Raw genomic sequence first — 17,061 nt, 5'->3', positions numbered from 1 at the left:
TCTACATACAAAATTAATGTATGTAAGAAAATTAAATAGAGGAGAAGGAAATAAGATTCAGTCCAAGTATACAGTGTGATTTTGTTTTGATCCAAATGCCCTCTTTTCATCCACAAATATATATGATTTTTTCATAAATAATAATAGAGGTAAAGAGCTGGATTGCATGCAGTTGGTCCAAGACATGTACTTGCTACTCAGATTTTCATGCTTCTTCCTAAGCAATCATCAGGCAACTCTGATGATTGCTTTGGAAGGAGCATGAAACTCTGAGTAGCAAGCAAATGTCTTGGACCAACTAATCCAGCTCTTAACCTCACTCTATTATTATAAACTGCCGTGATTTAACTATTGAGTACTCTAAAGCCGATGAGGATTTCTAGTGTACCTTCTATTTTATTTTTTTTATATGCATTTTTGCTTTGAAAAACTTTAATGTTTTCCTGTTTAACCTCCTCTTCTATAGAATTCCATACTATGATTTAGACAAATAACTTGGCATTTGCTATAGTCACTGACATTTATTCAGTGATGTGGGATAATTTGCAGAAAAAAGCTTCTTTAGATGCTTATAATATTCGTGTCTTATAAATAACAATGCAGCACATGCATTTGTCCTGTGGAACCCTCTTTAAAGCCCTAACTTTTTAAGTTTTGACAATCCCACATCTCAATCCATTTTTTCTTCCCACTTAGAGTAGACATCTCAAACAATTGTGTTCACCACTAACCAATGCTCTCCTCTCCATTTTCTTTGACCGAGTCCAGCTCTTCATGTTTCTCATCAGTCTCACAACTTTTGTCTTCTTCAGCTTCAACTATATTCTGTTCATTTTCCTTGTTAGATTTTTTCTGTGCAAATTTAAACACAGAAATGCTGTTTTCATCATTGCATCAGCGATATTGATAGACAAACTTAACTACTGTAAATGCATAATTAAGTATGCTTGTCTACATTTGATAACCTTGGAAATACCAGTGATAAATAATGTACCCTTAAGCCATTTCTCTAGCCTCAGATCACCCACAAGCATCAAAGAAACAGTTTTGACCTCTTGGCCTTGCAGATGGATGAGTAATGAACTCTCCCAGATACAGTGTATACAGGTAATTGATGAAAAGAAAATGTGCTTTGAAAGGATATACATGTAGTTTCTAATTCACTGTTACTCCACAGGATGTTGTTATGTTATATCAACTGAAGTTTTTTTGGATAAACTTCTTTTCAGAGGTCAACAAGAGGGACTTAAATGGCCAACCTGACGTTTCTACCCATGCCAGGCAAATAATATAATCAGAAAAAGACACTTCTCACAATCTTTTTCTTTTTAATGCATATATGTAGCTTTTTATTGGAACTTGGAATGAATAAATAATTCCAAATGTTTGTCAATGCAAGTGCCTCCATTCACCTCTTATATGTACTAGCTAGCTGGAAACCAAAAACTATTTTTGACCACTGGTAACCTGAGTATCAGGCCTTTCTTAGCAAGAGGGTAGGGGTAGGGGCAAATTACAGAGAAAGGCCTGACACAAACATTTTAATTGGCTTACGACAAACATCCAAACAAAATGTCACATTACTGGAAGTGAAAGCATTTTGATTGGTTATAAATTCTTTTCTGTCGGGATATTCATCAGGCTTGTTCAGGACTTGTTATTTCATTGTTGAGCTCAGAGTATTGGTCAGAAAACAGAGCTCTCTTCGCTGAAGGTCTTCGGTGAGCGCAGTCAACTTCATTTTCACAAGTGTTTTTCTTTTGCCATTTTGCCTTTGGAGTCACTTCAGTTAGGGATCGCTGGCCTCGAACAGGAATTCAACCCCTAGGACTGGCACTTGAAGGAGTTTGTGGAGTGCTTTCCTTCACCTCGTCGAGTGCCCTCCCACCCTCCAATGCCTCCCATAACTCCATGAAAATTCTGTAGCAATTCACTATTTTCCTAGCACATTTTTTGCGAACAGACCTTTTGCCGTCTTCACCATCTTGATTGACAACAATTCTCAACTCGAGAAATAATTCCACGAGAATAACAGGTTTTTCACACAAAACATTAGAACACTCTTTGTGCAAAGTTTCAGAAAACAGCAGTACTGTGGCGACACACTTTCCATACTCTGTGTGAAAATTTTCCAGGCAAATTGTGCAAATATTCTCGGAAACCATTACAAACATGAACGAAACTAGATTACATGTATTTGCTTAAATTCTCGCCGTTGTGATCTGTGATGCACGCAAATTGTAAGCATGACAGCCAGAAATGATTCTGATTGGTTAATACGTACAGTGACACTCGTCATGTTATGAGGAGGTGGAAGACTGCAATAAAGACTCTTGTGTCAGGCTTTTCTTTGCCAGGTGTTTTCTCCTCCTACCCCACAAATAAGAAAAGCCTGATACTCAGGCTAGACCACTGGCTGCATATACATCTTAGATTTAGTATTTATTATAAACAAAATCAAATACACCACTATAGGTACTGCTTGAAGGTTCTGTAGTTTTGCTTGAAATGAAATATAATTACTTGTTTGTCCACACTAAATTTTAAATGAAAACTGCTATCCTATAATGGGTGCAATATAAATCATTATGCTTATTACTGCGAATTTCCACATTAATAAATATTTTATTAAACATCTCTGAGTCTGAAGGAATTTTCAGCATATATTTACTACAGGAATATCTTCCCCCTTGTTTCTCTTCTCTTTGCTATTTTATCCTGAAGACTTGATGAATTAAGATTCTGAAAATAAATGCATTAACCTTCATTAAACAGTTGATTAAAAAGAATAATTCGCACATAGCGGCTTATGCAGAAGCACGTGGCCATTAATATTGTAAACATGATGCAAAATTAAAACGCGATTGAACAGGAAGACAAACTTGAATTACTTGTAGCTCTTCCCAGCTACCTCTGTCAACTTACCGACTCTTGTTTTCGCTTTGCAAACTTAATAGCAACGTCGAGATTCGATGGATTTTGAAAATTATCCTCCAATTCTCCTGAGAAGAACTGAAAGTCGTCCCCAAACTGCGATCCGCGTGAGCTCTTCTTGGTTTTCGCTCTCTTGACAGGCTACCGACCAAAAGGAATCTTTTAGAAACGGGCATAAAAGGCGAATATGTATAAATGTAATGGCGACATACCTTCTTTGGTTCTTCGTCGCTATCAGTTTCATTATCTAACTGGTCTACATCGTCGTCTGATTCTAGAGTTCCAACGAATGGAACAGACGCCATGTTGGATTTACAGGAATTTACGTAAATGACGTAGACGCGGGAGACTGGAACTAGGTACCAAAAAGGAGGGAGTGACGGGGGAGTGGACGGAAGTTAAATCCCAGATACCTGAACTTATGTAAATTCGTGTCGTCGTCTCTGATTGGCTAAAAGCTATATCGAACAAAAGACTAGTGACTACCTAATCGTCAACAGATTGTAAATTTAGCATTTTACTAAACCTACGTACTCCAATAATTTTATCTGGCTCATTCCAGCCCAAGTATCCAAAGTGTGAGTTTTCTTCAGACCACGGTGAATAGGCTGAAATAAGAAATCGCAACAAAAGCGTCCCTAGCGCCACTGAGGGTAGTAAACAGTAGATTGCACTCCTGATGCAAATAATTCGTTACGGAAGGTTGTAAACATTTGCAAGCTACCTGGAAGGAGAAGAAACTGCGGCTGAAACTATGGATTCATTGAATGATCAAGAAATTACACCAATCAAGGATGTTGAAAAGCTAGCGAGGATAGCTGGCAGGACACTGAGTGATGGCTTGAAAAAACACGTGAAGAAAAATCATATGCTCCCAGTCAAACAGGGAAAAAGTTACTTTCTTTCGTCTGAAGAATCCTCCGTGTGGAGACTAGTCCAAGAGGTCTGTAATTGCCCAGATACAGTGACACCGCACCATTCTGATGTGGACAGGTATGTGCTGAAAAAGAATTTTAATGCACCAGTGGGGATTCATGGAAAAACTGGATTACCTTGCGTATGTTTGACGGTGATCTACGACATCAAAGACGAAAGGGTCGTTACTGCCTTCCCTTCAATGTGACTTGTCACGGACTTGACTAACGTAGAAAACAATTTCCTGAAAAATGTGATTTGTAACTTGATGTTATGCCATCTCTCGGCACATCGATTGACCGTAACTGTAAAATCGGATATGTGCACTATTTATGCCTGGATATATACCTTTTGACCATTTCGCCTCTGATGTAGATTCCTAGTTATACTCTTATAAAGTGTTAAGGTGTAGATTTTAACCAGAGTTGTTTTAAAGCACCAGATGTAGTGAAACTACAGAATAATAGTAAAAAGATAGTAGCAGAGTAGTGAGAAGAATAACGCGCAACGTGAAAATAAATTTAAGTTAACATATCGTTTTTTTCCTTTTCATTTTCAATGTAACTCCAATGGGATGGCGTGGGTGGCACGGTGGCCTCATGGTTAGTGCTCTCGCCTCCCGATCAAGCGCTCCGGGTTTGTTCACGGCAGACCGACTCACCGTAACTGTGAAATTGGGTATGTGCGCTATTCATGCCTGGATATATACCTTTTGACCATTACGCTCCTGATGTGGACCCCTAGTTATACTCTTATAAAAGTGTGAAAGTGTAGATTTTAACCGGAGTTGTTTTAAAACACCAGATGTAGTGAAACTACAGAATAATAGTAAAAAGAAAGTAGTAGACTAGCGAGAAGTATAACCCGCAGCGTGAAAATAAATTTGAGTTAACATACCCTTTTCTGTTTTTCGTTTTCTTTTTCAATGTAACTCCAATGGGATGGTATGGGAGGCGCGGCGGCCTCATGGTTAGTGCGCTCGCCTCAGGATCGTGCGGTCCGGGTTTGAGCCCTGGCCGGGTACATTGCGTTGTGTTCTTGGGCAGAACACTTTATTCTCACAGCGTCTCTCTCCACCCAGGGGTATACATGGGTACCAGCGAAGTTAATACATGGGCTGGGGCAACCCTGCGATGGTCCGGCATCCCATCCTGGGGGAGGTAGAAATACTCCCAGTCGCTTCATGCTACAGAAACCGGAGAAAAGTGTCAGCCTGAATGACCACTTGGCTTGCATGATGCTAGACTTACCCAATGGGATGGACTAGCATCCCCATTTAGGGAGACGTAGCTGTACCAAGCCCCGCGTCAAGCTACAGTAAACTCAGAGGGTCTAGAAGGGGTTTAATTCACAGCTGAGAACTGGTCGAACTGTCAGCTGACAGATGACGCGTTTCTGATAGTTTCTGAGTTCTGCGATCTGCAAAGTTACTGACAGCTGAGAAATGGGCTGAAACTGTAATCAAGAGCTGAAAATCACCGAAAATGTGACTATGTTAACTGATAACTGAGATTCTAGCAAATCTGTCCAGACCCTCAGACTTAAAGCGTCTTCTGACTGATGAGTCACCTGTTCAATCCAATTCTTATGATTGAATCAGTAGACTTCATTACCTTTGTTATGAACGACTTGTACACTCGTTCAGATTATGACTACCAAAGACTGCTGCATAATCCCATTACGAACTTATAGTCCTTAATGAGACACAATTCAGTCTTTGCAGTAGCTCTCTCTTTTTATTACCCAGCTCCACTCGGCATACATGGGGTGTCAATAAGGTGAAAAAAATTAGCCGTTTGGCGTAAAAATTGGACATTTTGACCACTAATTAGCCGTAAAACTATTAACGGTAAAACAATTTTAGCTACAAAAGTGAAAGTCTCCAGATCTCATGTCAAGACTTTTTCGTGTTTTGTCTTGAGGCTTGAAAGCGATATTAGGTCTACAATTCTGAAAATAATACCTTTTTTCCGTCCCGGAATGGTCCTAAGACTTTAAATGTGTTTTACAGAAGTAAAAATAAATTTTGAACTTTTTTAAACAATGCAAGTAAATTTGAAACGTTTGAAAACAATGTTAATTAATTTCTAACTTCTGTTAACCGTAAGGGAAATAAATTAACCACAAACCGTTAAAGCCACCACCCCATTGAGGCCATCATACTTACGCGCCCAGTACAAATAACACGCGCAACAACCAATATCCCGCGATATATTCAAAGTAGGACACCGGTTAAACAGTCCTGTTTTACACCTTAGAGTTTAAAGTTTTGAAAAACGGGAAAAAGCGACAAAGAAAACAAACTTCTACATATTATTACTTCTATTGTTTCCACTGAGTGGATGGGGCAAGGAGGTGGGCCTACATTGAGAAAAAGGAAACAAAATATTTACGAAAATTAATTTATTTGGCACTGCCATTGCTATCAAGATAGTAACGTCATGATTACAGTGATATTCAGTCGCTCACAGATCCAGTTTTCGTGAGCAAGGCGAACCTTCTTATCTGCTTACTGTGGGCTACGTTTCTTAAATGAAATTATCTGTTAGAACGCTTTTTGCGCAAGTTAATTAGCTCTTCACTTTGAAGCGGAAACAAAAGAAATATAAACAACTTTGTAAAATACGTTCCTTTTTTCGGTCCATTCCAAAAGCAACTACGAACCTCCGACAAAAAAATTAAGACCATCATAGAAGATTAAACACGAAGAAAATTAGACACCTTTTTAACAGGACTGGTCGACAGTATGTTAACTAAAGCTTTCTCCTTCCGTTAAAGTGTCTTATGAAAAAAAAACAAAACAAAACAAAACATCTCATTCTACATCCGGGTCAACAAAATATTCACTTATAAGATGGGCGGAGTCATTCTCTGGCGCTGGAAGCCAGTTGTTCGCTATGTACTTCATTCCTTTCTTCACGACGCATTCTCCATGTAATGATCTATCGTCTCTGTGACTCATCCAGCCAGTGTGTCCATCAAGTTCATAGTTATACCACATTATAGTTTTCCCTTTCTTGGCTGGTACAACAATATTAGCAGTCTGGCAGTATTCTTTCAGACTGAAGCGATCGCCATCTTTACGGTCTCTGAATTCCTGCCGTAAAAAAAAAAAAACCGTGTCATCCATCCTAAGTTGCATGAGATTCTCGAAAGGTGCACTACTTAACAATAGGACTCCGAGATCTCGGACTGACAACATGCAATTAAGTATTAAGCCAATGAAGATTACAAAAATAGTCAGGTGGAAAGGCGCCAATTTAACCCTGGGGACCCAAAGTCTGCGAAAGTTTGGGCCAAAAGAACCGTATCAAAGAACTATTTTAGGCCCCTGCAGGCTCATTTCAGCCCATGGATCCTTAGCCTGTACATATATTAGACTGTTATGGCCCTAATTTTAGATAGCCAAACTAAATCCCATACAGGTACTTCTTGTTACTCACCGAGACAGGCCCAATATCAGGGTGATACGATATCTTTTGAATTCTAATTTGATATCTATAATGGATTAGTTCACGGTTGAGCGAGCGAAGTTGACACAAAGAATTGGCGCTGCGAGGTGACATCATGTGATATCAGGTGCTTCTCTAACAAGGGATGACGCTTGTCGAGTATCACGAGTTTCATGTGAGCAAGTTCAAATTCCATGGCGGACAGCATGAGAGTTAATGAGAGAGTATGAGAGTGTCGGTTAAATCAAAGCGAAATTTTGAATCTACAGAACCTTGATATCTATGACACTCATAGTTTCATTAAAGTCTTTCATGTCGGCCACAGGAAAAGCCGTTTCTCTTCCATCTTCCACATCATTCAGGTAGTACAGAATGGTGATATATCTGTAAGTAATAAAAAATACGTCATGTCATATCATCATCATCATCATCATCATCATCTTTATTTAAACACGGTTTAAAAATTCGTGTTAGAAAACAGTCCACAAAAACACAGCTGTTTAGAAACGCGCCACATGCATTATTCAAACTGGCCATTTAGTCCACGGGAACTGATAGAACGCTGGAATGTGGCAGAAAGTATGGCAATCGCACCAGTTAATTTATTCAAGACTATAAAAGGAAACAGTTTCATCTCGTGGGCCGCTTTTGCCGTAAAACCCACGGCCAGCGACGAAGACTGTGATTTGATTGGCCACAGCGCAGTGGTTGTACTCTTTTGCGCATGAGCGGAAATTTGATTTTTGGACCGCTGGACGATCCAATCTAGAAAGTTGGTGTCTGTTACAAGAATTCACTTTTGTCGATCTTGCATTGTGGAAACTGCCAAAGCTTTTAGAAGCAGTATGTGGAAAACTTTCACAGCATATTTTGTGATGATCGTAAAGAAAATTTGAAGCCCTCTAACGGTTATGACGCAGAATTAAAAACGTCATTTTTCAATGCTAAGGGCTGCACTAGCTTCTCTACAGGAGGGACAGTATATCAGTAGTTACATACCTAGAGATTCTACATTTAGCCACAGGCGGACGCTTGAGATCATAGTGACAACATTTGGTTCCATCCGGGTAATCAGACTTTCTGGAACTGTCATAGTGAGCGTAATGATGGCCATGGGGACGATATTTCACCACCTAGTGAGCAGCGAAATAAATGTTTTTCAGAAAAAAACTTAACATCTCACAACACCAAGATCATAATCTCTTGACAACACCGATTAGAGAAAACTATTTCTGGTCAAAAGAGTGACTTTCAAGAATTTATCATTTTCATATTATCATATGATATGTATTTACACCAATCCTAAAAACAGAAGGAAGGTGTGGACTAAGGGCCAATTTCAGTTCAGTATTCCTCTCGTCTCTTTCTAAGGTTTCAAAGGCCTTCAAATAAAGCAATTTCATTGAGAATAGTACCTTGAGAATTCGTTAAGTTGCAGGCTGACTAAATGGACAACCTTTTTAGCACCAACACAATTTATTCTAATACAAAAAAGAGTACTGTTATCTGAATTACCTGAAGTGGCTCGCTCCCCTTTTGAAGCTGGATCAGCTTGTAAACTCTGTCAACAAAACACAACAAAAATTCAAATAATTTCACCAACGAATCATTCATTACCTTACTTTGATTACAGTACAGGCTAAAGGGATTGCAGTATTACACACGCGTAACGCGCGTGTACTACACGCATATTACACGCAGTGACCATGCACTTAACAGGCACTAAAAATGGAAATATATTAAGAAAATGCTGGTAAACGATAACATGACGTGGACTTGATATATTGCATGTAGTCATTCAACTGGAAATCACTAAGTGCATGCAATGAGAACAAAACATTTACCGCATATCATTGTGGTTTGAACAAGCAGTGCAAGTGAATGACAGGCATATGAGGATTCACGAGTATACATTTAACAGAGTTCCCCATATTAAACACATAATTTCAGTTTAAATTTGTTTTTCATTAAATTTTTAAATTCAGGGTGTCCAGTTCCTATTTCTTCCTAGTTTTTGAGCAGATTCCTATTTTCTCTTATTTTTTAAATGAAACCTCCTATATTTCCTATTTTTTGGCTGATTAAGCAGCACGTGTTACAAAATTGAACATGGATTTACGGCCTCTGGTAGATTTCACATAAAGCAATTGGTGTCATGGCCTTGGTTTTCCTAAATTAACAAAAATGTTAGGGACAGTGACTTTTTCTTTGTCCTCTGTTGCTTACAAGATTTCTTTTCATAGCTGAGATACACTGTTTCCATATTTTTCAATGATTTTCTACTGCAGCTACAGCTGTACTGTATCTGTTTGTATAAAATAATATACTTCACGTGACTTATTTGAAGTCAACAGATAACATTCTGTATAGACCCATTGAAAGTTATTGAAAATATATTTATTTAAAATTATTAGTATCAATACAGTCATGTCTTTATGCTGAACTCGTGTAGTTTCTGAACAAGGTGAAACTGGAGTAGTTCAGTCATTACTGTTACATGTAAAACCAGGGAATAAGAATTGATGAATTCAGTGTACAGAATCACTAGTCCTGCTTTTCAGAAAATATTCAAAATGAATGTCATTTTGAAAATAACTTGATTGCCAATACTTGCTCTTCAATTTTTTCTATTTATAATCTAATGTTAAGCAAACTGATGAGGTTATACCAATGACAGCTCACAAGAATAACTTCTAAAATCAAAATGCTTGCAATGTCATATGTACATTTGCAACACTGTTGATGGACTAAAGGCGTGATTGGTCTTGGTGATGGCATGTTGAGAGGCTATCTTTGTCCATCAAATTAGTATTGATTCTCCCATCTTTTTCCCATTTTTTTGAAAGAAAGTTCCTATCTTTCCTATTTTTCTCATCATGAGTTTCTTATTTTCCTATATTTCTGAACAAACATGCTGCTAGACACCCTGTTAAAATAACAGCAATCCCTGCAGTTTAAAACAATCCGAAGATTCATTAAAAATATTTTGTACTCCAAAGTGTTTGATGTTTACTGCTGTTCAATATTGACCAGCATTTACTGATATTATGTACATATATTTAATTAATCCAAAAATAATAAAGATTCTGTCTTTTAATGAAGATAGATCTCTAAAATTGCTGGTCAAATTTTTAGTGCAAACTGTTCACTAACAAAATGAATTAAAACAATGTACATAAACCTTATCAGTAATTTGACCATCTTCAGAGCTGCTTTCCTCTTCATCACAAGGTAAGATAGTATTTACTGTACCTTCAGTTTATAAAAAGAAGAAAAACAAGTCAATAAAATCCAACTTGAAAATTAGCCATTTTGAAGCAAACTACTTGTAGTAAGTAGAAAACCACATTCACTTGTTATCAGCTTCGTCTAAGATTACTATATTTACGAATTGTAGAAATACAAGACTATACACCGTAGCTGACAAAATTCAATTTCATGAGAATAAAGAGAAGTCACAAACGGTCCTTCAAAAACTCTGCATGTTGCAAAATTAATAGAAATACATGTACAATTAATTTAATATAATCTACGTACAAATATATGTAAGAAAATTAAATAGAGGAGAAGGCAACAAGATTCAGTCCAAGTATACAGTGTGATTTTGTTTTGATACAAATGTTCTCTTTTCATCCACTAAATAAATATACATGATTTTTTTATAATAATAAAGGTAGAGAGCTGGATTACATGCAGTTGGCCCAAGACATGTACTTGCTACTCAGATTTTCATGCTTCTTCCGAAGCAACCATCGGGCAACTCTGATGATTGCTTTGGAAGGAGCATGAAACTCTGAGTAGCAAGCAAATGTCTTGGACCAACTAATCCAGCTCTTAACCTCAGTCTATTATTATAAACTGCCATGATTTAACTATTGAGCACTCTAAAGCCAATGAGGATTTCTAGTGTACCTTCTATTTTATTTGTTTTATATATGCATTTTTGCTTTGAAAAACTTCAATGTTTTCCTGTTTAACCTCCTCTTCTATAGAATTCCATACTATGATTTAGACAAATAACTTGGCACTTGCTATAGTCACTGACATTTATTCAGAGATGTGGGATAATTTGCAGAAAAAAGCTTCTTTAGATGCTTATAATATTTGCGTCTTATAAATAACAATGCAACACATGCATTTGTCCTGTGGAACCCTCTTTAAAGCCCTAAACTTTTAAGTTTTGACAATCCCACATCTCAATCCATTTTTTCTTCCCACTTAGAGTAGACATCTCAAAACTCGTGTTCACCACTAACCAATGCTCTCCTCTCCATTTTCTTTGACTGAGTCCAGCTCTTCATGTTTCTCCTAAGTCTCACAACTTTTGTCTTCTTCAGCTTCAGCTATATTCTGTTTAGTTTCCTTGTTAGATGTTTTCTGTGCAAATTTAAACACACAAATGCTGTTTTTATCATTGCATCAGTGATATTGATAGACAAACTTAACTACTGTAAATGCATAATTATGCTTGTCTACATGCGATAACCTTGGAAACACCAGCAATATAAAATGTACCCTTAAGCCATTTCTCTAGCCTCAGATCATCCACAAGCATCATAGAAACAGTTTTGACCTCTTGGTCTTGCAGATGGATGAGTAATGAACTCTCCCAGATACAGTGTATACAGGTAACTGAAGAAAAGAAAATGTGTTTTGAAAGGATGCACATGTAGTTTCAAATTCACTGTTATTCCACAGGATGTTGTTATGTTAAATCAACTGAAGTTTTTTTGGATAAACTTCTTTTCGGAGGTCAACAAGAGGGAATTAAATGGCCAACCTAACGTTTTCACTCAGGCAAATAATATCAGAATAAGACACTTCTCACAATCTTTTTCTTTTTAATGCATATATGTAGCTCTTTATTGGAACTTGGAATGAACAAATAATTCCAAATGTTTACCAATGCAAGTGCCTCCATTCACCGCTTACATGTACTAGCTAGCTGGATATCAAAAACAATTTTTGACCACTGGTAACCTGAGTATCAGGCCTTCCTTAGCAAGAGGGTAGGGTAGGGCAAATTACAGAGAAAGGCCTGACACAAACATTTTAATTGGCTTACGTCAAACATCTAAAATCTGGATCTTACGCTGATTGGATAATACACAGTGCAGCATAACATCACACTACCAGAAGTGAAAGTATTTCGATCGGTTATAAATTCTTTTCTGGCAATATTCATCAGGCTTGTTCAGGACTTGTTATTTCATTGTCAAGCTCAGAGTATTGGTTAGAAAACAGAGCTCTCTTTGTTGAAGGTCTTCGTTGAGCTCCTTCAACTTCATTTTCACACGTGCTTTTCTTTTGCCGCTTTGCCTTTGGAGTCACTTTAGTTAGGGATTGCTGGCCTTGAACAGGAATTGAACCCCTAGGACTGGCACTTGAAGGAGTTCGTGGAGTGCTTTCCTTTGCCTCATCGAGTGCCCTCCCACCCACCAATGCCTCCCATAACTCCACGAACATTCTGTAGCAATTCACTATTTCCCTAGCACATTTTTTTGCAAACAGACTTTTTGCCGTCTTCACCATCTTGAATGACAACAATTCTCAACTCCAGAAATAATTCCACGAGAATAACAGATTTTTCACACAAAGCATTAGAAAACTCTTTGTTTGAACCTTCAGAAAACGGCAGTAGTGTGGCGACACACTTTCCATACTCTGTGTGAAAATTTTTGAGGCAAATTGTGCAAATATTCTCGGAAACCATTACAACCATGAACAAAACTAGATTATTTGCTCGAACTCTCGGCATTGTGATCTGTGATACATGCAAATTGTAAGCACGACAGCCAGAAATGACTCTGATTGGTTAATACATATACTGACACTTGTCACGCTATGAGGAGGTGGAAGACTGCACTAAAGACCCTTGTGTCAGGCTTTTCTTTGCTGGGTGTTTCCTCCTCCTACCCCGCGAGTAAGAAAAGCCTGATAGTCAGGCTAGACCACTGGCTGGATATACATGTTAGATTTAGTATTTATTATAAACAAAATCAAATACACCATTCTAGGTACTGCTCGAGGTTTATATTCTGTAGTTTTGCTTGAAATCAAATATAATTACTCGTTTGTCCACACTAAATTTTAAATGAAAACTGCTATCCTATAATGGGTGCAATATAAATCATTTTGCTTACTATTGCGACTTTCCACATTAATAAAATATCTTAATAAACCTCTCTGAGTTTTATGGAATTTTCAGCATATATTTACTAAAGGAATACCTTCCGCCTTGTTTCTCTTCTCTTTGCTATTTTATCCTGAAGACTTGATGAATTAAGATTCTGAAAATAAATGCATTAGCCTTCATTAAACAGTTGATTAAAAAGAATAATTAACACCGCACATAGCATGCAGAGCACGTGGCCATTAATTTTGTAAACATGATGCAAAAATTAAAACGCGATTCCACAGGAAAAACTTGAATTACTTGTAGCTCTTCCCAGCTACATCTATCAACTTAACGACTCTTGTTTCTGCTTTGCAAACTTAACAGCAACGTCGAGATTCCATGGATCTTGAAAATTATCCTCCAATTCTACTGAGAAGAACTGAAAGTCGTCCTCAAACTGCGATCCGCGTGAGCTCTTCTTGGTTTTCGCTCTCTTGACAGGCTACAGACCAAAAGGAATCTTTTAGAAACGGGCATAAAAGGCGAATATAGTTAAATTTAATGACGACATACCTTCTTTGGTTCTTCGTCGCTATCACTTTCATTATCTAACTGGTCTACATCGTCATCTGACTCTAGAGTTCCAACGAATGAAACAGACGCCATGTTGGATATACAGGGATTTAGATAAATGAGGGAGACGCGGGAGACTGGAACTAGGAACCAAATCAACGGCAAGCTGGCAAGCGTGTATCAACAGTGACCAGGGGAACACCGCCGTAAAACGCACTGCGCATGAGTACAAATTTGAGCTTCCGGTAAATTACGCATTTCCGGTTACGTATTAAAATCCAATGTAAACAAGATAAAATCTCGTACCGCGAAGTTTGAAAACAAAAAGTAAGAGTTAGGAAAAGAAAGTAGGGGAAAGGTTTGTCTCGTTAAAAAGTTTATTTTTCATTTAAGTTTGAAGCGCTTGCACCCAGGGGTTTGGTGTTTGCACCAACAACAAAATATGAGAGAATTTCGGGCGCGTTCGTGCTCGACAAGAGCATTTTTTTTTTACGTAGTACTCCTTGTTGCGTTGGTTTGGTTGTGAGGTTCCTTCGCAGAAAAATGTGGGAAAGCCAACAAAAGCAGCCGTAAATGTGCCGGTAAAAAATATTTTCTGTCTGAAGATTTAACCAGAGCTGCCGAACTCAAGTGGGCTCAACAGTTTGCCATGTTCACTGGGACGAAATACGGACGAGCAACAACAGATGTTCGGTTCCTAGAGAAAACTATTCGCGAGGCGTCAGGAAACAGCGCTTTCCTGCGAGACTTTTTGCAGTCCTAGATGCCATAGGAGCAACATGTCATGGGTACAAGCCAGGTGCAAGGTGGTGCTACAAATGCTGTACCAGAGTGGACGAAGAAACAAGGGTTTACCTCGCATCCTGACTAGAAGCCGCCGGTGTTACGAACTACTGGCAGGTCAGTTAATTAGACATCGGTTAATTATAATAGACACGCAGGTTCGCACTACCTTGGATTGCTGCAAGGATTTTCGGAATCTTCTTACCGGCAAATTAAATGAAATTTAGGAAAAGGAAAGCATACTCTTAGATTTTTGTTGCACCAATAAACAAGTTGTTCGTATCAAATTTTGTAAAATTTGGGGCAAAATAGACATGATACCAAAAAAATTCATTATAAATTTAATTATATTTGGTGTTAAATGATCCAAGTCTTACGCATGTATGGTTCTCCACTAAGATGGAAATAAACAGACCTCAGATGACAAACTTCAAAAGGTACCTATAAAATTATCTTGCACTACTGATGTTGGAGTGTTATTTGCATTAATGTACCTCACATTTTTATTTTACTCTTCTTGACTACAGTACAGTACTGTCAATTGCTTCACTAAAATTAATTGTTGGGGTGCAGGTAGCAAAAAGCCACCTCAGGCAGTTCAGTCTAAAATTGGTATATTGTGGAAAGAAAAAGGTAGCACAGAAGCTGGGAAATATTATTTTGAAAAATTAATTGCCAAACGAATTTAAAGAAAAATAATAATTTTAAAGACAGCAAAACAAGAACTTTATGCCACTTGACAAACTTATTTTTCTTAAGACCAAACCCATAAAATTGCACCAATAATATCGTCTAAAATTAATGTCAGTTTCACATATACTTATTGAAATTCAGTAGTACTGCAATGTTGTCTCCACACCAAGGATCCAGTTAGAGGGGTGTCCAGGAACCCTATGAGCACCTACTTCATGAAAAATTTCACTAAAAATTTACCTACTCCATTTTTCATTGGTAGGGGGATATGCTTTTTGGACATCCATTTTCAGTATCTGGATACAAACAAACTCATCACTAATATGTTTATTTCTTATTTTTTTTTAAATTTTTTATTTAGATCTTGCAATTTACCAATTTTAGGACTACACAAGAACTTAAAGCAGCAACACAGCAGTAGTGAAGGCCTCCAAAAAGTTCAGAACCATTTCAAATATTATTGCTGTTCTAAAGACTTAAATTTCTAGAAGAGGCTTGTGGAATAGACCTGCGGTACCCAAAAAGCCAGCAAATGTCCATGGCAGAAATACAAACATCATTTGGGGTGGTAAAAATAAATTGCTATTGTGAATTTACAATGGATAAAACAGTTTGTAACAGGATGGCAACAGAAATCCATAACTTAACTCAACTATCAGGTTAGTATCACTTACCTGAAATGTAAAGATACAAGACATACAAGATACAAGTATTTTGAAGGATAATTGTTTGACATCATGATAATCCATGGCACACTATAACAACACCATCTGACCAAAACTCATTCAAACAGATTATCATTATTTACATGTATTGCACATGGTCAATGACAATATCATAAATTTTATCATTCAGTTGAAGTCATAAGCACTAATGAGAAGGATTTAGAGGACTTCTCAATTATTATTAAGGCAATGATTTGGAAGAGTTGTCTGAGGAGTCTCTTGACCAAGAAAAAAATGCTGTGTCAGAGTTGCAACAAACTATTCAAGTCTCATCCTTTCAATGATTTGGAAAACTGATAATTATTTTTGTTTGAATATTGACTAGTGACTTAGGTAACAATCAAAATAGCATAATGTTGTTTAGGTGACTGGTAAGGGTAACAGACACCATTTCAAGATTATATTTCTGATACAGGTATTGCATTTGTGTAATCCAATAAGTAAGAGGATGTGTTAAGACCAACACATGACAGTGATTGACACAAGCAGAAAATTAAATATTTAAATTTAATAAATAAAATTATTTTAATAATTTATTTAAATTAGTAAAATAGATATTTACCTTTTCTATTAATTTCAGAAAATTCATTTGACCAGCTGATTGGAAAATTTTAAATATCATTGCAACATCATTATGAAAGCAGTGATGCTGTGCCACTGTATGCTCCTGGACAGATGAAAGAGTTTGCTGACAAAACTGCACCTGGTCTTTTCAATGTCATTTTGCAGTCTATTCTCTGGGAAGATCCAAGATTGAGCGAAGAACACCATGTATTAGAGGAAAAAAGAACTCTTGTTTTGTTGTGCACAATAGCATATTTCACGTACTTTGCCCTGTTTTATTCTTATTTGTATTTAAAATACAGGT

The 17,061-nt window shown here is 37.3% G+C and overlaps 3 protein-coding genes across 4 annotated transcripts in view; all 3 read right to left on the bottom strand.

Moving 5' to 3' along the window:
• LOC145465583 (uncharacterized) overlaps positions 1–16,779 on the bottom strand; it is a 28,740-nt gene extending 11,961 nt beyond the window's left edge. For both annotated transcript variants that reach the window (XM_081449361.1, XM_081449360.1), the window contains exons 1-4: positions 13,993–16,779; positions 13,773–13,921; positions 13,532–13,592; positions 732–852 (exon numbers count right to left, since the gene is read on the bottom strand). In XM_081449361.1, coding sequence (XP_081305487.1) covers positions 732–852; positions 13,532–13,592; positions 13,773–13,921; positions 13,993–14,085 — 424 coding nt within the window. In that variant the 5' untranslated portion in view covers positions 14,086–16,779. The remainder of the gene's footprint in view (positions 1–731; positions 853–13,531; positions 13,593–13,772; positions 13,922–13,992) is intronic.
• Positions 848–3,281, bottom strand: LOC145465586 (uncharacterized). The gene is made up of 3 exons (XM_081449364.1): positions 3,147–3,281; positions 2,926–3,075; positions 848–2,742 (listed from the first exon to the last, which is right to left on the bottom strand). The coding sequence occupies exons 1-3, from the start codon at positions 3,237–3,239 to the stop codon at positions 2,671–2,673; spliced, it is 315 nt and encodes a 104-aa protein (XP_081305490.1). The 5' UTR covers positions 3,240–3,281; the 3' UTR covers positions 848–2,670.
• On the bottom strand, positions 4,223–13,519 carry LOC145465584 (transmembrane prolyl 4-hydroxylase-like). Its single transcript, XM_081449363.1, has 6 exons — positions 11,558–13,519; positions 10,483–10,553; positions 8,817–8,862; positions 8,301–8,434; positions 7,574–7,685; positions 4,223–6,946 (listed from the first exon to the last, which is right to left on the bottom strand). The coding sequence occupies exons 2-6, from the start codon at positions 10,524–10,526 to the stop codon at positions 6,665–6,667; spliced, it is 618 nt and encodes a 205-aa protein (XP_081305489.1). The 5' UTR covers positions 10,527–10,553; positions 11,558–13,519; the 3' UTR covers positions 4,223–6,664.
• Positions 16,780–17,061: the final 282 nt, after the last annotated feature.

This window comes from Orbicella franksi, chromosome 13 (assembly GCF_964199315.1).
Source record: "Orbicella franksi chromosome 13, jaOrbFran1.1, whole genome shotgun sequence".
In the NCBI taxonomy this organism is placed as follows: Eukaryota; Metazoa; Cnidaria; class Anthozoa; order Scleractinia; family Merulinidae; genus Orbicella; species Orbicella franksi.
This window is presented reverse-complemented; position numbering and strand designations above follow the sequence as displayed.

What these genes read in the sequence shown, in the direction of transcription:
- LOC145465584 (XM_081449363.1), bottom strand. Translation starts at nt 10,526, where the DNA reads ATGAAGAGGAAAGCAGCTCTGAAGATGGTCAAATTACTGATAAG. An exon ending in AGGGGAGCGAGCCACTTCAG is followed by an intron (nt 8,435 to 8,816) that starts GTAATTCAGATA and finishes GCTGCTCACTAG; the next exon opens with GTGGTGAAATATCGTCCCCA. An exon ending in TGAGTGTCATAGATATCAAG is followed by an intron (nt 6,947 to 7,573) that starts GTTCTGTAGATT and finishes TTTTTACGGCAG; the next exon opens with GAATTCAGAGACCGTAAAGA.
- LOC145465586 (XM_081449364.1), bottom strand. Translation starts at nt 3,239, where the DNA reads ATGGCGTCTGTTCCATTCGTTGGAACTCTAGAATCAGACGACGATGTA. An exon ending in GCGACGAAGAACCAAAGAAG is followed by an intron (nt 3,076 to 3,146) that starts GTATGTCGCCAT and finishes TTTGGTCGGTAG; the next exon opens with CCTGTCAAGAGAGCGAAAAC. An exon ending in CAAAGCGAAAACAAGAGTCG is followed by an intron (nt 2,743 to 2,925) that starts GTAAGTTGACAG and finishes ATTTATTTTCAG; the next exon opens with AATCTTAATTCATCAAGTCT.